The 27,099-nt window shown below is 46.5% G+C and overlaps 1 protein-coding gene across 4 annotated transcripts in view; it reads left to right on the top strand.

Moving 5' to 3' along the window:
- The window catches only part of KCNH2 (potassium voltage-gated channel subfamily H member 2), a 168,751-nt gene that overhangs the window by 131,664 nt on the left and 9,988 nt on the right, over window positions 1–27,099 (top strand). For 3 of the 4 annotated variants that reach the window (XM_069959275.1, XM_069959274.1, XM_069959273.1), the window contains 2 exons: window positions 21,450–21,875; window positions 26,181–26,222. In XM_069959275.1, the coding sequence (XP_069815376.1) occupies window positions 21,450–21,875; window positions 26,181–26,222 (468 nt within the window). The remainder of the gene's footprint in view (window positions 1–21,449; window positions 21,876–26,180; window positions 26,223–27,099) is intronic. The other variant, XM_069959276.1, reaches the window with a different exon arrangement.

Genomic DNA, 27,099 nt, shown 5'->3' with positions numbered 1-27,099 from the left:
CATCACAAGACTGTAAAACCAGCAGAGCGCATCAGATCGTTTCTGCACGGTGAACCGCAAACTCCCCAAGACATGTCTGTCTGATCCGCCACCATGCTGCTCCATTCACATCACCATCCTTTATGGAGAGTTATACCCAGCACATTGTGCCAGCACATTACTGCTGAAGCGGGACGAGAGAAGTAGTACTGTGCAGTGTCCATAAATACAGGATAAAGGAATGTACTGAGATTGCACCCAGCATACAGGAGAAGTGGTACTGTGCAGTGCCCATATATACAGAATAAGAGCAGATACTGAGGATTACACCCAGTATACAGGACAGGAGAAGTGGTACTGTGCAGTGTCCATATATACAGAATAAGAGCAGATACTGAGCATTACACCCAGCATACAGGACAGGAGAAGTGGTACTGTGCAGTGTCCATATATACAGAATAAGAGCAGATACTGAGCATTACACCCAGCATACAGGACAGGAGAAGTGGTACTGTGCAGTGTCCATAAATACAGGATAAAGGAATGTACTGAGATTGCACCCAGCATACAGGAGAAGTGGTACTGTGCAGTGCCCATATATACAGAATAAGAGCAGATACTGAGGATTACACCCAGTATACAGGACAGGAGAAGTGGTACTGTGCAGTATATATATACAGAATAAGAGCAGATACTGAGGATTACACCCAGCATACAGGACAGGAGAAGTGGTACTGTGCAGTATATATATACAGAATAAGAGCAGATACTGAGGATTACACCCAGCATACAGGACAGGAGAAGTAGTACTGTGCAGTGTCCATATATACAGAATAAGAGCAGATACTGAGGATTACACCCAGCATACAGGACAGGAGAAGTGGTACTGTGCAGTGTATATATATACTGAGGATTACACCTAGTATACAGGACAGGAGAAGTGGTACTGTGCAGTGTCCATATATACAGAATAAGAGCAGATGCTGAGGATTACACCCAGTATACAGGATAGGAGAAGTGGTACTGTGCAGTGTCCATATATACAGAATAAGAGCAGATACTGAGGATTACACCCAGTATACAGGACAGGAGAAGTGGTACTGTGCAGTGTATATATACTGAGGATTACACCCAGTATACAGGACAGGAGAAGTGGTACTGTGCACTGTCCATATATACAGAATAAGAGCAGATACAGGGAGTGGCAGTGGTGGGCTCTGGGACTGTGTCACACTTGTTGTTACAGTATTAGCAGCCGCACCCAGTGTGCAAAGTGACAGTGAATTATTAATGGCCGGGAGAGGTGAGCAGTGAGGCGGATGATGGAGCTGAGAGAGGGAAGAGACTGCAGGTAACAGGGAGTGATAGAGAGACTGCAGGTAATGGATACTTATGGAGAGACTGCAGGTAATAGAGAGTTATAGAGAGACTGCAGGTAATGGAAAGTTATAGAGAGACTGCAGGTAATGAAGAGACTGCAGGTAATGGAGAGTTATGGAGAGACTGCAGGTAATGGAGAGTGATAGAGAGACTGCAGGTAATGGAGAGTGATAGAGAGACTGCAGGTAATGGAGAGTAATAGAGAGACTGCAGGTAATGGAGTGACTGCAGGTAATAGAGAGTTATAGAGAGACTGCAGGTAATGGAGAGACTGCAGGTAATAGAGAGTTATAGAGAGACTGCAGGTAATGGAGAGACTGCAGGTAATGGAGAGCTATAGAGAGACTGCAGGTAATGGAGAGTTATAGAGAGACTGCAGGTAATGGAGGGACTGCAGGTAATGGAGAGTTATAGAGAGACTGCAGGTAATGGAGAGACTGCAGGTAATGGAGAGTTATAGAGAGACTGCAGGTAATGGAGAGTTATAGAGAGACTGCAGGTAATGGAGAGTTATAGAGAGACTGCAGGTAATGGAGAGACTGCAGGTAATGGAGAGTTATAGAGAGACTGCAGGTAATGGAGAGTTATGAAGAGACACGTAATAGGGTTAAAGTAATTCTATTACACTGCAGTCCTCTCTATACTGTATAATGTCCAGGATACTATTTAGGTTACAATAAATGTAATATTTGCTGTCAGTAAATGAGGCTGAAATAAACCATATGGCGGAGCGGCTAATCCGGATAGCAAGTGATAAATGTTCATGTGTCCTAGAGAGTATAAGTATCATATAGAGGAAGAGCAAAGCCCAAGAGCTGGGATCAGACACTGCACTTGCCTAGAGGGGTTATATAACAATGCTGATACAGACAATGCTCTGTGAGCTCTACAACCTGCACCCCAGACTGATACATTGTACATAGCTAGTCCTGCTCTCAGCTGTATCCAGTGTAGACAATGCTCTGTGAGCTCTACAACCTGCACCCCAGACTGATACATTGTACATAGCTAGTCCTGCTCTCAGCTGTAACCAGTGTAGACAATGCTCTGTGAGCTCTACAGCCTGGACCCCAGACTGATACATTATAGTAGAGTAGCAGCTGGTGTAGTTGTGTTGCTCATGCAGGATGGTGTTGCACATACTTTGCAATGATGCGGCTCTTTTCTCTTGCCTCCTGGTATATTACTTATACATAAATATTTTCGCACTGATAGACTGAGCAGAATAATATTGTAACCACATGAAACCTAATATGATATTATCTCGGCACTGTGGGTAATATTGGAGCCCTGGAGCCCCTGCTGTCACATATAATGATGTTATGGGGAGGGGGTCACATTAGTATCTCAGGCCCCCAGTGGTTTTATGGAGGTCACAGCATTTGATGGAATATCCAGCCACCTGCTGAGGCATTATTACAGTGTGACATCGCAATGCGCTCTCATTAACCCCATCATTATCAGCAGGGTCATGTGACGTGTCAGATTAGGGGATCACAGAAACACTGACTACAGCAGACATTAACTCCTTGTGTTCTGTGAAGCAGTGTGTCATGCTCCGCCCCTGCAGACCCCTCCAGCTCTCCTGTAGTGTTCCTCCAGGTTATCAGACAAGTCATGGTCATCTCCAGCGATGCGAGCAACGCAAAACCGACCAACGCAGCCGATAGAAAAGGTGGCTGTGCCCCCAATAGCGAGAAATGTGAAACTTCACAGAGTCGGGGAGCTTAATATTTGCCTCCATTCTTGTGTGCACCCAGCTAACCCACGGTGACCAGTCCACACCAGTCATTACCCAGGCTGACCAGTCCACACCAGTCATTACCCAGGCTGACCAGTCCGCACCAGTCATTACCCAGGCTGACTACTCCACACCAGTCATTACCCAGGCTTACCAGTCCACACCAGTCATTACCCAGGCTGACCAGTCCACACCAGTCATTACTCTGGCTGACCAGTCCACACCAGTCATTACCCAGGCTGACCAGTCCACACCAGTCATTACCCAGACTGACCAGTCCACACCAGTCATTACCCAGACTGACCAGTCCACACCAGTCATTACCCAGGCTGACCAGTCCACACCAGTCATTACCCAGACTGACCAGTTCACACCAGTCATTACCCAGGCTGACCAGTTCACACCAGTCATTACCCAGGCTGACCAGTCCGCACCAGTCATTACCCAGGCTGACTACTCCACACCAGTCATTACCCAGGCTTACCAGTCCACACCAGTCATTACCCAGGCTGACCAGTCCACACCAGTCATTAGCCAGGCTGACCAGTCTGCACCAGTCATTAGCCAGGCTGACCAGTCTGCACCAATTATTACCCAGGCTGACCAGTCCACACTAGTCATTACCCAGGCTGACCAGTCCACACCAGTCATTAGCCAGGCTGACCAGTCTGCACCAGTTATTACCCAGGCTGACCAGTCCACATCAGTCGTTACCCAGGCTGACCAGTCCACATCAGTCATTACTCAGGCTGACCAGTCCGCACCAGTCATTACCCAGGCTGACCAGTCCACACCAGTCATTACCTAGGCTGACCAGTCCACATCAGTCATTACTCAGGCTGACCAGTCCACACCAGTCATTACTCAGTCTGACCAGTCCACACCAGTCATTACCCAGGCTGACCACTCCACACCATTCATTACCCAGGCTGACCAGTCCACATCAGTCATTACTCAGGCTGACCACTCCACACCATTCATTACCCAGGCTGACCAGTTCACACCAGTCATTACCCAGGCTGACCACTCCACACCATTCATTACCCAGGCTGACCACTCCACACCATTCATTACCCAGACTGACCACTCCACACCAGTCATTACCCAGGCTGACCACTCCACACCATTCATTACCCAGGCTGACCACTCCACACCAGTCATTACCCAGACTGACCACTCCACACCAGTCATTACCCAGGCTGACCACTCCACACCAGTCATTACCCAGGCTGACCACTCCACACCAGTCATTACCCAGACTGACCACTCCACACCAGTCATTACCCAGGCTGACCACTCCACACCATTCATTACCCAGGCTGACCAGTCCACACCAGTCATTACCCAGGCTGACCAATCCACACCAGTCATTACCCAGGCTGATCACTCCACACCATTCATTACCCAGGCTGACCAGTTCACACCATTCATTACCCAGACTGACCACTCCACACCAGTCATTACCCAGGCTGACCAGTCCACACCAGTCATTACCCAGGCTGACCAGTTCACACCAGTCATTACCCAGGCTGACCAGTTCACACCAGTCAATACCCAGGCAGACCAGTCCACACCAGTCATTACCCAGACTGATCAGTCCACACCAGTCATTACCCAGGCTGACCAGTCCTTACCAGTCATTACCCAGGCTGACCAGTACACACCAGTCATTACCTAGGCTGACCAGTCATTAGCGAGGCTGACCAGTCCACACCAGTCATTACCCAGGCTGACCAGTCCACACCAGTCATTACCCAGTCTGACCAGTGACTCCCTATAGTCGTTCCTCTCTGATGACCCTGCTGTGTAGCTGATACCCGGAGTAGAAAACTGCGGCATGCTCAGTAGGGTCACACATTCTCCATGATGATGAGGCCGCTGCTTAGGTATCTGTGATCACACACGCCATGACACAACATACAGCGCTAGGACAATCTGCTGTGTTAGGCTCTCACAGAGAAAGCGTCACATCTATTAATTGTGTTATGTGAAAGAGAGTGCTGAAAGGCTAACAGAGAGACAGCAGAGGAACAGAGAGACGGACTGACACTGTAGAAGCACACTGACCTAGAGACAGCAGAGGAACAGAGAGACAAAGGGAAGTAGGAACACAGATACTGAGAGACAGCAGAGGAACAGAAAGACAAAGGGAAGTAGGAACACAGATACTGAGAGACAGAAGAGGAACAGAGAGACAAAGGGAAGTAGGAACACAGATACTGAGAGACAGCAGAGGAACAGAAAGACAAAGGGAAGTAGGAACACAAAGACTGAAAAACAGCAGAGGAACAGAGAGACGGACTGACACTACAGAAGCACACTGACCTAGAGACAGCAGAGGAACAGAGAGTCAAAGGGAAGTAGGAACACAGAGACTGAGAGACGGCAGAGGAACAGAGAGACGGACTGACACTGCAGAAGCACACTGACCTAGAGACAGCAGAGGAACAGAGGGACAAAGGGAAGCACAGAGATTGAGAGACAGGAGGAGACCGGGAAACTGCAGGAGAGCAGAGACTGAGAGACAGCAGGAGACAGGGAAACAGAGGGAAACTGCAGGAGTGCAGAGACTGAGAGACAGGAGGAGACAGGGAAACTGCAGGAGCGCAGAGACTGAGAGATGAAGACTACAGAACCGAACAGAGAGCAGGGGCACAGAGACTCAAGGCCCAACGACCGCTCGTTAACGATAATCGCTTCGTGGAATTGGTGTAAACGAGCGAACGACAAAGGTGAAATCGTTATATTGTCGTTCAAAATTTACAGCATGTCGTTGGTCTTTGAAAGATAATTCGCTAATTGGTTCGTAAAATTAGAGATCTTTCAGTCGTTCGTAAAAAGGTTTAAAAAAGTAGGTGTGTCGTATGGTTATGATCATCCCGGCAAAGGTTTTAAATGACCGTGTAACGATTGCAAAATAATCGTTACACTACATATATCGTTCACGTTCCCATGTGTGTTGTGTGTTATGTGTTATTGTTCGCTAAAAAAAATCGTTTAGTGATCTTAACGAGCGGTCGTTGAAGCAAGTTTATGAACGATAATCGTTCTGTGGAATAGGGCCTTCAGCAAGAGTATAGGAACACAGAGACAGAGACAGACAGAGGAAGAGAAAAAGAGTGAGAGAACTGAAGAGTGGGGAAAGACAGCAGGGGAACAGAAACAGAGCACATAGACTGAGAGAGACTGTAGAGGAGACTACAGGGGAACAGAGAGACTGAGAAAATGGGGGAAGAGAGAGGTAACAAGGAATATTAAGACTGAGACAGATTGGGAATAGAGAAGCCGGAAGGGACAGCCTAAAATACACTGAAAGTGACAGCGGAGCACTGAGAAAATAAATGAGACTGCAAAACACAATAAGTAGAGAGAACAGAGATGCTGAGGGTTAAAAACCGGAGGGAAACAGAGAAGAACAGAGGTGAGCAGAGAGCTCAGAGGAGCCCACGAGACTGCAGGGCAGGTAACATGCAGGGGTCATTGTGGTTGGGGTTTGTGTGTGTGTGTGTGTTGGGTGGGTGGGGGGGTTGGGGGGAATGTTTGTTTCATCTGTTTTACATTTTATTCAGAATAATAAATCATTATTTTTGGGGTGTGGAACCAATTGTCTGCATATCAGTGATTTCCGATGTTGAAAATTTGCTTTGGTTTAAGAGTGGATTTAAATTACGAGCGCAGCCCCGGAACAAATTATTCTCGCAATCCAAGGCACCACTGTATAATATATGGGAGAGGGAGGGGCACTGTACAGATAATACAGTTATAATAATACTATAATATATATATCATTGCTTGTACAGCAATGCCTTGGATTACGAGCATAATTTGTTCCGGGACCGTGTTTATAATCCAAATCCACTCTTATAAGAAAAGATGAAACAAACAATGAGAAGCAGCTGAATATGTGATATATAAGTTACTGTACAGTATAGAAACCAGCATGTGGAGTATAATGTATAGTAACTGTATAACCCTGATAACACAGCAGCTGGATATGTGATATATAAGTTACTGTACAGTATAGCAACCAGCATGTGGAGTATAATGTATAGTAACTGTATAACCCTGATAACACAGCAGCAGCTGGATATGTGATATATAAGTTACTGTACAATATAGCAACCAGCATGTGGAGTATAATGTATAGTAACTGTATAACCCTGATAACACAGCAGCAGCTGGATATGTGATATATAAGTTACTGTACAGTATAGCAGCATGTGGTGTATAATGTATAGTAACTGTATAGCCCTGATAACACAGCAGCTGGATATGTGATATATAAGTTACTGTACAGTATAGCAATCAGCATGTGGTGTATAATGTATAGTAACTGTATAACCCTGATAACAGCAGCTGGATATGTGATATATAAGTTACTGTACAGTATAGCAATCAGCATGTGGTGTATAATGTATAGTAACTGCATAAGAATTAAAAAAAACAGCAGCAGTTTATAGATACAGGATGGAACTGCAGATCCTCATAATGCAGTAGAATAGAATAATAATAATAGTAGTAGTAGAATAATGCAGGCTAGAATAGAGAAGTAGGGCTGCTGTCAGAGGTCTGTGTGGACAGCATGACAGCAGCGGGGAAGGGGCGTGTGTTCAGCCTGGACCAATCAGGAAGTGAGAATCACAGCTGTGCAGGAGGACAGTGACAGTGAGTGTAAGTGAGTGTAAGTGCAGGTGCATTATAGCAGCATTGTGTATAGCTGAGTGTGAGTGCAGGCACATTATAGCAGCAGTGTGTATAGCTGAGTGTGAGTGCAGGCGCATTATAGCAGCATTGTGTATAGTTGAACTTGAGTGTAAGTGCAGGCACATTATAGCAGGAATGGAGAGGATGGGAAACACAAGGGCTGACAGAGACTGTAGGGAGCATGAAGTAAGTGGATCTCCCATGATTTGGAAGGTAAAGGAGACTTCCTAGGTCAGAGTACAGTGCTGTAGACCCCGCTATGCAGACCATGCCCCTCCCACACACGCCCTCCCACCCAGTACAGGGAGCTCTTAAACCATGTTACAATTTTGAAAAACTGTGAGCTCTTCTTGCAAAATGCTCTTAAACCAAGTTACTCTTAAACCAAGGTACCACTGTATATGTGTGCAGAAGTGGCTGACTCTTCCTGTTGTCTGTAGCTCATTTTTCAGCTTTGCTGTGTAGACTTTGACAAAATAGTTATTATTAGAGATCAGGGTCATCAAGGTTTTAATAATGGAGGACAGGATAAAAAGAGTCATCTTATTATCATTCGAGGGCGGGGTCAGTAGATTAATCTCATTTTCATTAGAGGGAGGGGTCAGCACAGTCATCTCATCATTAGAGGGCGGGATCAGCAGAGTCACTTTATTATCATTAGAGGGAGGAGTCATCAGAGTCATCTCATTATCATTAAAGGGCGGGATCATCAGAGTCATCTCATTATTAGGGGTGGAGTCAGCAGAGTCATTTCATTATTAGGGGTGGGATCATCAGAGTCATCTCATTATTAGGGGTGGGATCAGCAGAGTCATCTCATTATTAGGGGTGGGATCAGCAGAGTCATTTCATTATTAGGGGCAGAGTCAGCAGAGTCATCTCATTATTAGGGGCAGAGTCAGCAGAGTCTTCTTATTATCAGGGGCAGAGTCATCTCATTATTAGGGGTGGAGTCAGCAGAGTCATCTCATTTTTAGGGGTGGAGTTATCATCATTGTCATTAGCCAGTAGCTCAGTTAGTGACAGGTCACACCTCTGTTTCACCACTGAAGACCCTGATGCCTTGCAGAGGATCTGTACCTCATCTTCTTGAGACAATATTATTCATTATACATAGACATTATCTTACATATTCATTATACATAGACATTACATAGACATTTCTTGCAGCTGCTGTACACCCCTTGCTGCGCTGTCTATGTAGACAATACAAGAAGGAATAGTCTCCAATATGGCCTCCCCCAGGGGGGTGATATTTCTTCCCCATGCAGTATATTTCTGCCTCCTACACTTGTACTGAAATTGTTAATAGGAATATGAGGAATTTTATAAAAAGTTAATAAGGCATCATGGCGCGATGAGTGGCGGGCAGGGTGACAGGGGATTCGCCCAGGCCATAAATGAGAGGATCCTCTGCGCTCCGGGTATTACATTATTTATCGCTAGGGTAATTGTCTCTTGATTCAGGGCTATTAGTGGATTCATCTTGTGCCATTTGGCGGGATCTCAGCTGCAGCGGAGTGTCATCTGTAACCGGTGGCAGGGAGAAGCCGTGGGAGCGGCAGGACATTCTGTCCCTTCCCGCCTTTCCATATGATTAACTGTACATTATCCTAGAACACTGCGTTCTTCGCTTTCCACCTTGGAGCGTCCCAGGAGCCCCCCCACCCCCCCAAACAAAAATCCTCTATATTAACTGACTCTCATTTGTCCGCCATTACCGTACTTACCGCTCTAGAGGACACCTGCCCTGCTGCTGCCAACCTCACATTCTTCCTGGTCAGGATGTGCCATAATTTACTGCCCCCCTGGTCAGGAGCAGGATACCTCCAGTATCTTCTTAAGCCCCCCCCCCGGTTAGGAGCAAGATACCTCTAGCTTATTGTTCCCTTCTCTATGTCTATCCTCTCCTCCTCTTTCTCTATCCTCTCCTCTTCTTTCTCTATCCTCTCCTCTGCTTTCTCTCGAACACTGCGTTCTTCGTGTTCCACCTTGAAGCGTCACCGGAGCCCCTCCGCCCCCCAAGCAAAACTTCTCTAAATTAATCGACTCTCACTTGTCCGCCATTACCGTTCTTACTGCTTTAGAGGGCACCTGTTACCCTATGTATATCCTCTCCTTTTCTTTCTCTATCCTCTCCTCCTCTTTCTCTATCCTCTCCGCTTCTTTCTGTATCCTCTCCTCCTCTTTGTCTGTCCTCTTTCTCTATCCTCTCCTCCTCTTTCTCTATCATTTCCTCTTCTTTCTCTATCCTCTCCTCTTCTTTCTCTATCCTCTTCTCCTCTTTCTCTATCCTCTCCTTCTCTTTCTCTGTCCTCTCCTTCTCTTTCTCTATCCTCTTCTTCTCTTTCTCTATACTCTTCTCTTTCTCTATCCTCTCCTTCTCTTTCTCTATCCTCTTCCCTTCTTTCTTTATCCTCTCCTTCTCTTTCTCTGTCCGCTCCTTCTCTTTCTCTATCCTCTTCTCCTCTTTCTCTATCCTCTTCTCCTCTTTCTCTATCCTCTTCTCCTCTTTCTCTATCCTCTTCTCCTCTTTCTCTATCCTCTCCTTCTCTTTCTCTATCCTCTCCTCCTTTATCTCTATCCTCTCCTCCTCTTTCTCTATCCTCTCCTCCTCTTTCTCTATCCTCTCCTCCTCTTTCTCTATCCTCTCCTCCTCTTTCTCTATCCTCTCCTCCTCTTTCTCTATCTTCTTCTCCTCCTCTTTCGCTATCCTCTCCTACTCTTTCTCTATCCTCTTCTTTCTCTATCCTCTCCTCCTCTATCTCTATCCTCACCTCCTCTATCTCTATCCTCTCCTCTTCTTTCTCTATCCTCTCCTCCTCTATCTCTATCCTCACCTCCTCTATCTCTATCCTCTCCTCTTCTTTCTCTATCCTCTCCTCCTCTTTCTCCCTCTCTCTCCTCTCCTCCTCTTTCACTATCCTCTCCTCCTCTTTCTCTATCCTCTTCTTTCTCTATCCTCACCTCCTCTATCTCTATCTTCTCCTCTTCTTTCTCTTTCCTCTCCTCCTCTTTCTCTCTCTCTCTCTCCTCTCCTCCTCTTTCTCTATCCTCTTTGCTTCTTTTGTCTCTGGCCTTTAGGTACCTTTTATACTCCTCACCTCTGGTCCCTCAGAGTGAGTTTATCCTTTCTCTGTTTCTCTTCTCCTCCTCACCTCTTTGCCCCTTCTACTTCCATCCTTCCTGCCCCTCTCACCCACCTCCTCCATAGTGATCCCATACCACTCCCCTCATCTCGCTGCCCTTTTAGTCCCTTTAGCAGAGCCCTCCTGTCTGTCCTTTCTGGTTCCTTCATCACCTTGCAGCTCCCTCATGCCCTCCCGGGGGACAGAGGGCACAGCTGTTGTGTGCGGGCGGTGCCCGCGTCCCCTCCTTCTAGGAAGGAGCATTATATGTATGATCAGGTCCGAGCTCTTGAGAGTCTCTCCATGGACCTGCGGAGCACACTGAAGCCCCTGAAGCCGGTAAGCGTCTATCATTGGCTTCTCCTTCCTGCACTGTTTGGCGGTAATTTTTGTTAATCTACTGACACCAATGGGCATTAGTTTCTGATCACATAACTACACAGATTTATCAGTTAGCTGACAAAGTCCGTACTGGCGGCCATATTGGTGGTCACAGACTAAAAGTTCTGCTCATGACCTGGCAGCAAAGGACGAGTCAAGGACATAGGATTTTATCCTTATAATTTATGGGGAAATGATCTTTATAATATCCGACGGTTACATTGTAGCTTTCTCCACTTTAAAAATAACTTGCGACGATCCACATTTGCATAACCGTGGTAATTAAACTGATTAGGAAAACAATGCCGCCACTTCGAGATACGAAAAATCCCATTTCTGAGACCGTGATGAAACGGCGCCATCTCCCGTAGCAACTGACTGATCTCTGTGACGGAATTAGGCCCATTATGAGGTCTTAAAGGGGTTGTTCATCAATTTTTTTTTCTTTAGAATCAACTGGAGATTTAGAATTCAGCAGGAAGTGGTGTACTCTCTCCAGTCTGACACAGTGCTCTCTGCTGCCACCTGTGTCCATGTCAGGAACTGTCCAGAGCAGCAGCAAATCCCCATAGAAAACCTCTCCTGCTTTAATATGATGTTGTAATTCTGACATTTATTATATGAAAAATTTAATAAAAAGATTGAAACAGAAAATCTCTCCTGCTCTGGACAGTTCCTGACATGGACAGAGGTGGCAGCAGAGAGCGCTGTGTCAGACTGGAAAGAGTACACCACTTCCCGCAGGACATACAGCAGCTGATAAGTACTGGAAGACTGGAGATTTACAAATCTATATAACTTTCTGACACCAGTTGATTTGAAAATAAAATTTTGCGGAGTGCCCCTGATCTGTTTATGATGGTTTACAAGCAACAAATCAACATATGAAAACTGGTATAAAGGAGGATGGATGGGTCGGTGAGGAGGGTGACTGATACTTTGTCGCCATCCCTTGGTATCGATAAGAAAAGAGACATGATTGTCTGTGGGAACGTGTGAGCGGCTGCAGCGCGGCAGGAGGGCCAGGAATATTTGGCAGAAGAAAACATCAGATGTAATTATAATCAGTGTCTGCATGGCGGGTTATTAATATACCGTATTCAGTGGCCTTATTATCACCGTACGGTGCAGGAATAATACCACTCAGTTGTATCTACCAGAAGTGACAACGGATGTGACTCGGGAGAAGCCGCCAGCGCAGGATCCGATGCTGAAGCTGCAGTTTCTCTATCAAGTTCAGGCAGGGACGCTGAGAACACGCGGGTTACGGTTGAAATATACCAGCGCACATCAAAGATAATGGAGAATAGCAGGATAAACATTGTCTCATAGGCCGATAGACATCACTATAGGCTGCTGGGTACTGTCTGTAGTCTCCCTATAGGGGCAGGCGTGTGAGCAGTGTGTTACCGCCAGGTACATCCGCATCACCTGTGGCCATCATGGATCTTAATATTAGTTGTATAGCAGTGACCTTGTTCAGGACTGTTATTAGTATATCTTATTTTAGCACCATATATCGATATTATATTGTACACTGTAAGGCTATGTTCACATAGCGTAAGAGAGTGTCCGGTCTCCAAAAAGATCCTCGCGGCTGGTAATGCAGTACCGGCCGGATGATCTTTTGGGCCGCATCCGTGCGTGCCCGCATCCGAACTTTACACTGCACACTATGGAGCGGCCGAAGAAAACTGACATGTCAGTTGTTTGCAGCACCGCGAGGGATCCCGGCCGGAGCGTATACTATGTGTATACGCTCCGGCCGGGATCCCATAGACAGAAAGGTTGTATAACGGCCATGGTTTTATGAAAATATACGTTGTGTGAACATAGTCTATGAAAGTATTATGTAGCAGCGATGGTTGTATTAAGGCATTGTGTGGCCCAGCTGATGGGAATACTATATATACATTGGATATCTGTATAGCAGTATTATTTGGACACAGTACAGTGGTATTCGTTGTGCACTGTGTGTTGCATCGGTAGTTCTGCACTGTATGGTTTTGGCGATACTATATCATCATAAATTTGATATCTGTATAGCAGTGTTATTTCGACACTTTGTATGGCACTTTACGGTTTATTATATTTGCAGGGTATTGCGGTGGCAGTAGTATAGCTTTGTATTATTTAGGCATCTCTACATTGGAAGCCATGGCACTAGTGTAAGCTAGACCATACACTGCACAATAATAAGTGCCATATGATGCCCCAAATAACAGTGCTATACATCAGGCACCATATGGCGCTTATAATTGTGCACTATATGGTACTGTTAGGTGCTGTTTATAAGAGAACCGTGTCGGCTTTGCCAGATTAAATACCATATCTATGTGGGAGGAGACTATATGGTGGTACCACATGGCATCCAGTGTAGTACAGGCCTCTGTTTGCCAATACCTATACAGGGAAAACAGTGAAGGGGGGACTAATACACAAACCATGAATATTACAATAAAGGAGAAATCCAGATAAGATTTTAGTTATTTCCCATAAATCTGCAGGAGTTGGCAGATTGTATTCTATTTAACAATTTCTAGCCATCCAGTACTTATCAACTGCTGTATGTCCTGCAGGAAGTGGTGTATTGTCTCCACTCTGACACAGTGCTCTCTGCTGCCACCTCTGTCCATGTCAGGAACTGTCCAGAGCAGGAGAGGTTTTCTGTGGGGATTTGCTGCTGCTCTTGAGAGTTCCTGACATGGACAGAGGGGGCAGCAGAGAGTACTGTGTCAGACTGGAGAGAATACACCACTTCCTGCAGGACATACAGCAGATGATAAGTACTGGAAGACTGAAGATTTGTAAATAGAAGTAATTTACAGATCTGTATAACTTTCTGACACCGGTTGAAAAACAGATGTCACCGTTGTTCTCCTTAAAGTTGATGTACACTTCCTGTTTCTCATTGCATCCATCTGCTTCAGTGTCAGTAAAGGACATAAAAGAGATTTGTCACCGGAGATTGTGCGGTTTTCTTTCACCGGCTCTGTAACATTCCCGCGGTGTACGGCTTTTTATTTGGGTTGTAAATGGAACCTGTCCCGGCTCAGCGGATGCGACATGGTCACATGACCCATATAGAAACCCGTCTCAGTCTGCGGTTCTACTATAAGCGTCAGCTCACGCCGTACACAGATCCATCCATCACCAGCCAAACGTGTCATGGCGCTCGGCAGGAGCCGTCATTTACAGCAGCTACGCCGCACTAAAGATGGTCCCTTAGGGGGCGCTTATTTTGAAGTTGTGTAATGCTGGAATTATTCTGTATCCATGACTTACACAGCTGCGGTTTGTATCAGTGTATCAGTGGAGGCAGATCTGTTGTATAGCGTGGTGCCGTCACTAAAATGGAGTGATAGCGGGCAAGCAGCTTAGCAATGCCCTGGGCTAGTTACGGCGTTAATGTATATTGAATGGAGTTCCCCTTTAAGGCTGTCGGGTCCATCTCTGGTATTGAGCTCACAGCTCAGAGCTGACACCATCAATCGTTTCCTGACTGTGATCGGCCCCTACAAGGAAGCCCACCTCCAGCAGAGACAGATGAGGGGTCCCTGGGATTTGTAGTGTCTGTAGCCTTAGCAGGGCATGATGGGCATGTAATGCTGGGGATGGTGGGCAGGTAGTGATGGGGATGGTGGGCAGGTAGTGCAGGGTATTATATACAGTATACAGGAAGTGCATGGTATTATATACAGTATACAGGTAGTGCATGGTACTATATACAGGTAGTGCGGGGTGTTATATACAGGTAGTGCAGGGTAATAAATATATATATATATATCAGGTATATACAGGCTGTGCAGGGGATTATATATATATATATATATATATATAGCAGGTATATACAGGTAGTACAGGGTATTATATAGCAAATATATACAGGTAGTTCAGGGTAATGTATAGCAGGTATATACAGGTAGTTCAGGGTATTTTATATATATAGCAGGTATATACAGGCAGAGCAGGTATATACATTGTATACAGGTAGAGCAGGTATATACATTGTATGTGTGTATATAGCAGGTATATACAGGTAGTACAAGGTAATATTAATGTGTATATATATATATATATATATATATATATATATATATATATAGCAGGTATATACAGGTATGCTGTATATAAAGGCTTGTGAGCCGGGGGATGGGAGAGCATGGGGGGTGCTATAGACAGAGTGATCTGTCTTGTATCTCCAGGCTGGTACATTGTGGTAGCTGTGGCACGCTCAGGCGGTATGAATACAGCTCTGCGTTCCCCCCCGGTGTGCACATTTTGCCGGCTGTGCAGATTTCGGCTCTTACTGTAAGACGTTCCCAGGAACAATGAGCAGGACACAAATAGCGGATTTAGTGGAGGAGCGGGGCTGCATCTCCAGGAATAGATGGGGGTCCTGCGGGTGTGCGGGGAGATAACATTGTGAGGCTCAGGCCAGGACAATCACTCCTGTGCACAATGAGAACTATGGGGAGGGGGGCGCTATTCAGGTGTCACTCTCCACTACTGCTTCACCTGCCTCCCAGGACATAGGAGGGGGCGGATGAGAGAGGTATATAGTGGTATAGGTGTATAGAGCGGTATATAGATTAGACTACAGTAGGGAGATGGTATATAGGCGACGGTTCAGGAGAGCAGTATATAGCGGAGTAGGAGGTATATACAGTGGGGGAAATAAGCATTGGATACGCTGCTGATTTTGCAGAATTAAGAGGGGGTAATATCTATGGTCGGTGACAGAAGCTATAAGAAATTCCAGATAATCCCATTGTAGGATTTATAAATAATTATTCTGCTTTTTATTCTGTGAAATAAAGATTTGATGCAATAGACACCTAGGGGGAGATTTATCAAACATGGTGTAAAGTGAAACTGGCTCAGTTGCCCCTAGCAACCAATCAGATTCCACTTCTCATTCCTCACAGGCTCTTTGGAAAATGAGAGGTGGAATCTGATTGGTTGCTAGGGGCAACTGAGCCAGTTTCACTTTACACCATGTTTGATAAATCTCCCCCAATAAATAGACTTGATGCAGTAGACCCTGCAGCCGGGATTGTGTCCCCCTCCTCCTCCATACACGTCTTCTCCACAGCTTACAGGTTTCAGGGCTGTCGCTGGGTTACATTGAGTTCTAGTTTCCTCCAAACATTTTCTATTGGGATCAGGTGTGGAGACTGGCGGCCGCTCCCGGACCCTGAAATGCTTCTTATGGGGCTGCTCCTTAGTTTTCCTGGCTGTGAGATTCAGGTCATTGTCATGAAGACTCGGCCACCACCCATCTTTAGTTTTCTCATTGAAGATGTTGGACAAAATCTTGGCATACATGGCCCCATCCATCCTCCCTTCAATACGGAGCAGTCGTCCTGTCTAGAAAAGCCCCCCAAAGTAATCTGTGTGAATCCAGCCTATGGATGGTATTACAGGTGATTAACAATAAACAATCAAACGACTGCTATGACAAATGATTTTAAAGAGAACCTGTCACCCCCCGTGCCAGGGCAGAGCCTGGCCGGCCCCCCGCTGTAAACCCTTTCCAGATTCAAATCATCAACGATTTGTCATTGGTGGTTTAATCGTTGTCTGCTATTATACCGAACGTTTATTGTTTAAATACGAACAATCTAGTGAACATTCGAACAATAATTGTCCCGTGTAATACGACCCTAAGGGCGGGTTCACACTACGGAATTCTCGCGGACAATGTCCGCGGAATTCCGTCAGCTGTCCGCCCCCGCACGGGCACGCACTTTTCCGCCGGCTCCATAGACACCATTCTACGGGCCGGCGTATTCCGCGATCCGCTAAAAGTGACATGAAACTTCTTTCAGCGTATAGCGGAATACGCCGGCCCATAGAATGGTGTCTATGGGGCCGGCGGAAAGGAGCCCAGATGTGCGGGCGGACAGCTGACGGAATTCCGCGGATATTGTCCGCGAGCATTCCGTAGTGTGAACCCGCCCTTAGAATAGCGAAGGGAGGAGGTATATAGATGATGGTTCATATATACAGTGGCGGTCTTTGGCACCAAGCACCCCAAGCGAACGCTTGGGGTCCCCAACATCCGCCCCGCTCTTGTGCTCGAAACCGCTGGACAGGGCCGCTGCCCCGCTCGCTGCTGCCATCTGAGCTGTAACTATGAGCACTCGTAATGAGCGCTCATAGTTACATGCAGCAGCACTGACAGGGCGGGAGACATTGGCTCCCTTCCTGTCAGTCACTCTTGTGGCCGCAGGAAGGGTTTTCCCTGCGGTCACAAGTGGCAGCTTTGTCCTTGTGTTGCCGGCGCTCCAGTGACATCACTGGAGCATCGGCGCCAGGACAAGGGGAGTGCGGCCTCTTGTGATCGCAGGGAAAACCCTTCCTGCGGCCACAAGAGTGAAGAGAAGAGAAGACGCCCGGACCCAGGTTAGTATAAGTGTTTGTTTTATTGTGTTATATACTATATGGGAGGGGGAACACACAGGGGTCTGTTTAACTGGTGGAGCGCACATCGGGGGTCTATATAAATGGGGGGAGCACACAGGGGGGCTATATAACAGGGGGAGCACACAGGGGGGCTATAGACTACTGGGGCTTCACAGAGGGTTCTATATACTTCTGGGGGAGTACACAGGGGGCTATATATAACTGGGGGAACACACACTATATACTACTACTAGGGGAAGCAAACAAGGGGAATATACTACTGGGGGCAGGACACAAGGGGTATATACTATTGGGGGCAGCACACAAGGAGTATATATTACTGGCGGTAGCGCACAAGGGGTATATACTACTGGGGGCAACACACAGCGGTCTATTGTTTTGAAACGTGTGTCGAGGGGGGGGGGCCCAGACATAACTTTGCTTGGGGCCCCAGAAATGCCAAGACCGCCCCTGCATATATATAGCTAATAGGAGAGGAGAGTGTGGAGGGAGGGGGTATATAGCTGACAAGAGAGAAGAGTGGGGGGTATATAGCTGACAGTTCAGGGGGGGGGGTGTATATAGCTGACAGTACAGGAGGGGGTGGGGGGGTATATAGCTGACAGTACAGGAGGGGGTGGGGAGGGGGTATATATAACTAATAATATTGGGAGAGGTTACAGTATATGAAAGAGCAGCCGGCATATAGTAGGTGATGAGAGGGGGATGTGGATTGTTATTACCTCTGGGCGGGAGGTGATTGGGGGGGGGGGGGGGTAATTGTGGATCAGTAATGAACCTGTAAATAACATGGAGGCAGCGGGAGAACACCAGGCCGGGCTGATTAATGGCGCTTACAGAATATTGGTCAGCAGGGACACAACACACGGGAAGCACATTAACCCTTTGCATCTTCCCAGTAAAACGGCCAGCACTGGTTCCCGCTGGTCCGAAGACATTGATGTCTGTGGACGTGAAGGGGGGGGGAGGGTTCCCCGTGGTTCCCCGTCATCCCCCGTCATCCATTTGATGAGGGGGGGGGGGGCATTCCTCATCATGATGGGGGGGGGGTGTCATTCTTTATCATCTATTTGATAGAGGGGGGGGTCATTCTTTATCATCCATGTGATGGAGGGGGGTCATTCCTTATCATCCATGTGATGGGGGGGGGTCATTCTTTATCATCCATGTGATGGGGGGGGGGGGTCATTCTTTATCCATGTGATGGGGGGGGGGTCATTCTTTATCAACCATGTGATGGGGCTGGGGGTCATTCTTTATCATCCATGTAATGGGGGGGGGTCATTCTTTATCATCCATGTGATGGGGGGGGGGGTCATTCTTTATCCATGTGATGGGGGGGGGGTCATTCTTTATCAACCATGTGATGGGGCTGGGGGTCATTCTTTATCATCCATGTAATGGGGGGGGGTCATTCTTTATCATCCATGTGATGGAGGGGGGTCATTCCTTATCATCCATGTGATGGGGGGGGGTCATTCTTTATCATCCATGTGATGGGGGGGGGGTCATTCTTTATCCATGTGATGGGGGGGGGGGTCATTCTTTATCAACCATGTGATGGGGCTGGGGGTCATTCATTATCATCCATGTAATGGGGGGGGTCACTTCTCATCATCCACGTGATAGAGAGGGAGTCATGATCTGAATTGCAGCAAACAGTAAAGAGCGCACCAGGTGTTCGTTCTGCCTTCAGGTCCGATTTCTCCTAGTGAATAGTAATAAGGAGTGACAACCCCTGAGGGACCTGTAAAGGCGGCCATATTGCTTATCCCCTGTCCATGTTAGCAACAACGTCCATAATTAGAAAAAGGTTTGTTGCCCCCCCCCCCCCCCCCCCCCCCCCCCCCCCCCCCCCCCCCCCCCCCCCCCCCCCCCCCCCCCCCCCCCCAAGAAAGAGACCCACATCTTTCTGCAAGCTGCATGTGATAGATGAGCTGTAATACTAGTCACAGCCTACGGATCAATATGGCGCTATTTCTGGATAATACAGAAAGTTGGTTTTTTTGTCTAATCTTGGGGGAATTTTGACAGTGAGATTTTGACTTGGCTTCTCTGGATTGTGTACACCTTCTTTGTGGTGCGGCCATATTAGTTTGTCCTCCTGTCGCTTCCCCCCCGTCCGTTTCTTGGATCTGGTGACGGATACCTTGTCCCCCTGGGCGGATGGCTCCTTCCATCCTGTACATTGGGGGTCCACCCCATCACATTATATGTTATCATGGAGGTCACGTTGTCCTCTCCCACCGCTGTCGTGTAACTTTCCACTAGACTAAGCTTTCATAGCTGCGACTCTTGTGTGTGTATATATATAGACATGAATGTCAGCGCCGTACATCTTCCAGCTTCACAGATCTGTGCGTAAAGCTTCCCGTAACTTCGCACAGCGGGAGAGGCGTGACATTGTCATTACCATATTTCTGGAACTACAGGATCAGAGCGGCGTTCTGCTAAAGATAATGGGTTAGGGAACGAATCCGCCAAAGTGGCCAAGAAACGTTTCCCCAATGTCATCATTATGATCAGTCAGCTACCTGCAAAACTCCTCTGCCATGGCACAGACAGAGAAACCTGAACTGTAATATAGTCTGTATGGAACCAAGCATCTTAAAGGTTTATCTGGCTTTAGAAATATTTTTATATATTGCTATATAATAAACATTATGCTCGCCTCTCTGTGCTCCCCGCAGTGTCTCTGGTGTCCCGTGCTGAGTTCAGCCCGCTCAGCCAATCACTGGCCGTGGCACTGTCCTGTCTCAGTCAGTGATTGGCTGAGCGGGCTGTCACTCCTGAGTCAGAAGGGGTCACTGCAACAGGACACCAGGGGAGAGCAGCTTGTTGGGTTCTGACGCCACACTTACTTCTATCCATCTTTTTCTATCCCTTGTAGGACACAATGGTGATCCTTTAAAGGGTACCCCAGGGGAAATACATTTACATGAAGGGGTCCTCCTCCGGCAAGATTTTTTTTCTTATAAATCAACTGGTAACAGAAAGTTATCTAGATTTGTAAATTACTTGTATTTTAAAATCTCCAGTCTTCCAGTACTTGACAGCTGCTTTATGTCCTGCAGAAATAGTGTATTCTTTCCAGTCTGACACAGTGCTCTCTGCTGCCACCTCTGTCCATGTCAGGAACTGTCCACAGTAGTAGAAAATCCCCATAGAAAACCTCCCCTGCTCTGGACAGTTCCTGACATGGACAGAGGTGGCAGCAGAGAGCACTGTGTCAGACTGGAGAGAATACACCACTTCCTGCAGGACATACAGCAGCTGATAAATACTGAGAGACTTGAGATTTTTAAATAGAAGTAATTTACAAATCGGACAGCGGTTGATTTAAATACAACTTTTTCTCCGGAGTACCCCTTAAAAGGGCTATTAATGATTACAAAACATGACATAGCACTACATCTGTCTACATGTGGGTGGCGGTGGTCAGCTTTAATCACTTTAATGGAGCTGACCTGCTGTACTGGACAAGTTTGGCGCTGGTTTTGGGGTCATACATTTAGGGTCCTGATGGGTGTCCAGCTTTTGTAGCCTGAATGGGTCTTTCTTCTGGACTAGAAGAACCATCACCATTTTGGGTCCAATATTGAAGTTGAGGCTTTTTAGGTGGAATTTCCCTTTAACCATCATTTTTGTCAGTCATTCAGTGATCAGGGCGGATGATATGTAACATGTGACGCCTTCTCTCCTCACAGGTCCTATCGCTGGGAGCCGATGTCCTTCCCGAGTACAAGCTACAAGCTCCTCGTATCCACAAATGGACAATTCTCCACTATAGTCCCTTTAAGGCCGTCTGGGACTGGCTAATCCTCCTGCTCGTCATCTACACCGCCATCTTCACGCCGTACTCTGCCGCCTTCCTTCTGAACGACCAGGACGAGCAGAACAGAGAAAACTGTGGCTACTCCTGCAACCCTCTCAGCGTGGTGGACCTGATGGTCGACATCATGTTCATCATCGACATCCTTATCAACTTCCGCACAACCTACGTCAACACCAACGAAGAAGTGGTCAGCCACCCGGGCAAAATCGCCATTCACTACTTCAAAGGCTGGTTCCTCATCGACATGGTGGCTGCTATTCCCTTTGATCTTTTGATTTTTGGCTCTGGCTCTGAGGAGGTAAGGTCCACACGCTTGCTCTCCGCCATGTTATCACTGGCTGCCGCCACGCTCCACCCTTTTCTTCCTGGCCATGACATATACATTTTGTAGTATAACATGGAAGGCCTTTCCTCAGGTGTTCATGTACAGTCACAGGTGAGGAGTATCCTCAGGTATTACAGGTATAAGTTGTATTCAGTATTGTGATCGGCAGTTTGTGACTTCTTGGACGTTGCTCTGTGTTCCTGAGTTGTGTTCATTTCAGTTACAACTGTGGGTCACTTACCTAAGATATACTTTATGGACAAAAGTATGTGAACCCCTCCTAGTTATTGAGATCTGGTATTTCAGCCTCAAATGCCCCCTTCACACATTCATGGCCGTTTTCACGGCCAATAAACACTAATCCTGGAGGCTTCAGGAAACCACTGTGTCCTGGCTGTAAGGGCCCGTTTACACTAAGCAAAAGTGGTGGAGTTTTAAACAAAGCTTGTGCCACGGACGCTGCTTGAAATTCCTCCCGTGCCGTTGTTTCAGTGGTATTTCTCCTGCGCCAACGCTCTCTGCCCAAAGAATTGCCAGCCATTGAATTGAGACACCACTTTTGCTGAGTGTCAACGGGCCCTAAAAACGGAAAAGTAAAAAAAAATCATACTCACCTGCTGCTGGCTGCAGTGGTGTCCTCTTCCGGCTTCTCACATGCTGCAACACTGTGGAGAGGTAGCGGCCTCTTGTGACCGAAGGTATAAGGCTGCTGCTGGCCACAAAAGTGATACACAGGGCTGGGAGCCAATGTCTCCCAGCCATTCAATTACATTACCACATTTAACTGTATGTGTTCCTGATATGGGCCAGTGTCAGCACCCAACGGCACTTGCCTGGGTTCCAGTGCTGGCCTTGGCTGTCATCCAGTGCTTCCGGAGCTGTCCGGAGTTCTGGATGCCTTCATACAATTCTAAGGGCATCTGGGCGGAATTCCATGTCCTATATTTTCCGGCACAGACACCTTTCAGGACTTTTCGGTGCCCAATAGAACCACATGGGTCCAGAAGTTTCACTGGCATGTAAAGTAGGCTTAAATGAGTTATCCAGCGCTACAAAAACATGGTCACTTTTCCCCTCTCTTGTCCCCAGATTGGGTGGGGTTTCAAACTCAGTTCCATTGAAGTAAATTGAGCTTGATTGCAAACCACACCTGACGTGGAGACAAGAGAGGGGGAAAAGTGGCCACGTTTTTGTAGTGCTGGGTAACCCCTTTAACATCCAGCGTATGATCAGTGTGCTCAGTGCCAGGTGTCGGCTGGAGTAGTATAAAGGACGTCGTTGCTGGACTGTGGAGCCGCAGCGCACGAGCCTAGGATCACTCTGCTCAGTGATAGGCGTCAGCCGGAGTGGTGTAAAGCGATGTATCGCTGTGAATCGTGTTGCTCAGAGTGATGAATCACCCCGCTCTGTCTCTCAGTCTGATGGAAGATTCTGTTTTTGGCGGCTGCCCAACTCCCTGTTAACACACTTGGTTCTGGAATGGGAAATGTGGGAAGCTGATATACAGTATAATGGTCCGGGGGTTCACATACTTTTAGCCATTTGGTGTAGGAGACAGTGATGGGCTTTGCATGTGTACATGTGTGTTGTAATGCATCTAGTAGCTGGTTGTGCATTGTGTATGATTTGCCGCTGTTCACACTCAGGCACCTTCTTGTCATGGTCTTTAGACTCTGTTGACCCTGCAGGGTTGTTCCTTTTTTCCTGTATCACTGACTTCTCACCGCTCCGCTCCTGCTTCATCTGTATACAGCCCCACCTCTCAACAGTGCAGGTGTTGGGCCTGTATGTGCCAACCATAAATTCACTGGCTCTGCTCGATATGACAAGTCACGTATTGTCTCAGCAAAGTCGCTTACAAGAATGAAACAGGGTCTGCTTATCTTTAGTATGATAGTATATATCATTTACACCTATATATTTCACCCAAATATAACAAGACATGGAGAGGGTATTTCCACCTACTACACCTTACAGCCTATCGGTTAGTCTAGATCTATAGGAGTATGTTCACATGGGTATGCTCTTTTGCTCGTGTGAATGTATCTTCCCTCCAACAAAAAGCTGTTCTCGTAACCTTCACTCAGATGTCCTTGAGTTTTAGGCAAGAAAACAAATGGGCTTCACCATGAGGTTATGTTCCAAAAAGTAGATGTAGTAGAGGGCACTCACCCTTAGTTGTGATCTTCTTTATTTTGGTGCTCAATAAAAAACACAGGACATACTGGGATCTTTTTTAGAACGCCAAGCACTTAGATAAACCGAGGTAACAGCTGGTTCACGCACATGCGCGCTTCTTCAGACCTGTCTGTTTTTCCACTGTAGTAATATGCTTCATTAGGCCACATTCAGGAAACACTGAGCAGGACGCCTTTCGTGAGCGTTTCCTGATCGTATAAACAGGAGCATCCAGAATTCCAAACAGTTTCCAGATGCGCATCTAGAGCTTTCCAGAATTACTGATGCCCCCATGGGGTTCTATGAGGCATCAGTGCTGGAACTCCAGACAATTATATGACGTGTCCTATAATTTCCAGGCCTATTTTCTATCACAGACACCCTTCAGGAAAAATCTTAAAGGGTGTCCCTGTCCCATAGAACCATGTTTGTATTAAAAAGTATTTAAAAAAAAAAGTCGTCGGTATCTAACAGATCAATTAAAAAATTAATTGCACCCCCCAAAAGATAAATCACTGGGTGAAAAATGACAGCCGTAATTTAAAAATACAGCCGTAATTTAAGATCATCAAGGTAGTTGAAAAAAACTAATTTTTTTTAAATATAAATTACAGGTGTTTTTTTTATACAGTTATATAAAATGGCCCAAAATACTGTGTGAGCATATCCTTTAAGTAGAAGTGAGATTCTTCATCATGTCAAAATTCAGGGTGCCACTATTAAAGTGGTCCACTGCCACGCTGGTCCACTGCCAGGTCGGCAGCGAGTTGCTCTGTTAAAGGAGAAGTCCGGTGAAAATTTTTATCAAAGCACTGCATTGCTCCCCAAAAGTTATACAAATCCCCAAACATACCATGTCACTTCCTGGATAACATGGGGATGTCACTTCCTGGATAACATGGTGATGTCACGATCCGACTCCCAGAGCTGTGCGGGCTGTGGCTGCTCTGGAGAGGATGATGGCAGAGGGGACACTGAGGGACACAAGGCACTGGAGGGACACTGAGCATCCCCCTGCCATCATCCTCTCCAGCAGCCTCAGCCCGCACAGCTCTGGAAGTCGGGTCGTGACATCACCATGTTATCTAGGAAGTAACATCACCATGTTATGCAGGAAGTGACATCACCATGTTATCCAGGAAGTGACATCACCATGTTATCCAGGAAGTGACATCACCATGTTATCCAGGAAGTGACATCACCATGTTATTCAGGTAGTGAAGCCTTGATGCAGTAGTAAGTGCAGGGAAAAGGCACTTTATAAGCATTTCCCGTAGAAAGTGTATATTGGTGATACTGATTTGTATAACTTTTGGGGGACAATACAATACTTTAATAAAAATTCTCACTGGACTTTGGGTCTCCTTGGATAACAACATGCAATGAGACCGTGACCCTCATTTGCGTGTTGGTATATAAGGAATCGGCACTAATATTATAGGCCTGATGACTTTACCCTGCTATCCCCTGTAATATAGATGGGTGGTTTAATTTCAATCTAAAACTGCGATACCCTGCCATAGCTCTCCCTCAGTCTGAAAGAGGAACTTCACTGTCCTGTTCTATTAAGATTTAGGGGTCACCCCCCATTAATGCAGATATCTGAGCGTCAGGCCACCAAGCCTCCTAAGGAGCTCATTTAATAAACCATTAAAGGAGTTCTCCACCCTGGACAATCCCTTTATATTACAAGGGTCCCCTGATGATACAATGATCTTGGCCTCGAGTGATCAGTTGCAATCTAACAGCAAGTGCATGATTCCCCTACAGCTCCCCCCCCCCCCCCCCCCCCCCCCCCCCCCCCCCAGGGAAAGTGAAGTATTACAGACAGTGAAAAACAGCCATAGATTCGACTAGAATTAAAAGTTTCTTAACTATTAAGCTGCTGGTCATTTAAGAGGCACACATTGAAGGAGATACAGATGCCACATTTGAGCACATCACCCAGCTCAGGATTCCCTTTAGTGGCTCAGTAAAAACCTAATTGCATCCTAAAATTTCTGTAAGACCCCAGGTGATCATAGTGGAGGGGCTCAGGTGGGTCTATGTCGCAGGACGGAATTGGCAAGAAATTGAATGAAAAAATGTTTTTCTTTCAAGTTGATGAAGAGGATCGAAGAAAGTCCAAAGAGTCGAAAAGAGGTAAAGCAACTCCACAGGATGGTGCAATACAAGCAGCTGTTCTGTAGAGTGTATATGTATGTATACTATACACAAGTGTGTGTGTTTGCCGAGTGTGCATGTTATGGTGATTATGTAACAGAAGAGTCATATAGCAAAGGAACAGCTCCCCTCGCTGGTCACCAATGAGAATACAGCATGCTGGCCCAGTATGAAGGGTGTAAAATAACCAAAAGGGACATTATAAGTACCATATAGCTGTGAACCCACTTATGAGGACATTACCGTATGAATAGTTCATGTAGATTATAATACATGTTAAAACTTTTTTGATTTCCTTATTAAATTATTTATTTCATATGGTTTAAAATAATCTGTTTCACCTACTAAAACAGCGCCCCCATCTACGGTCATTCCATTTACTGTGGTATCTCTTTGTTTTGGAGTTGCCATTATTTATTTTTTTAAATCTTTGTGTATACAACTGCTGTGTAGACCTATGTGTCTCCATGGTGACAGACTACAAACTATCCCTGTATGTAGTCAGATTCTGCATTCAAGTGTTTTTCCACTGCCGTTGTCCCTCTTCATCAGACTACAGAGAGATGGAGAAGAGTAGCACATTAGACTGTTTTCAACTTTTATGTTTAACTGAATAGAAGACGAGGAGGGGGATGCAGCTGCAGTTTCTCTGCCTTATAGTGTGTCAGACTGCATGCTGTGAGAGAGAAGAAGAAGCTGCTGCAGGGGAGACACTTGATTTGCTCAGAGCAAACAACACAACTCTGACATCACATCAGGAAGATCCCACCTTTACTAGGCAACTGTTACATTTCATGTTCAGCATCTCCCCTAGATATGATCTCCATTATCTCCAGCCGTGAATAAACTGGAGCAA

Source organism: Dendropsophus ebraccatus, chromosome 2 (genome assembly GCF_027789765.1).
Source record: "Dendropsophus ebraccatus isolate aDenEbr1 chromosome 2, aDenEbr1.pat, whole genome shotgun sequence".
NCBI classification, from domain to species: Eukaryota; Metazoa; Chordata; class Amphibia; order Anura; family Hylidae; genus Dendropsophus; species Dendropsophus ebraccatus.
The sequence above is the reverse complement of the archived record's forward strand: the minus strand, read 5'-3'. Positions and strand labels throughout refer to the sequence as shown.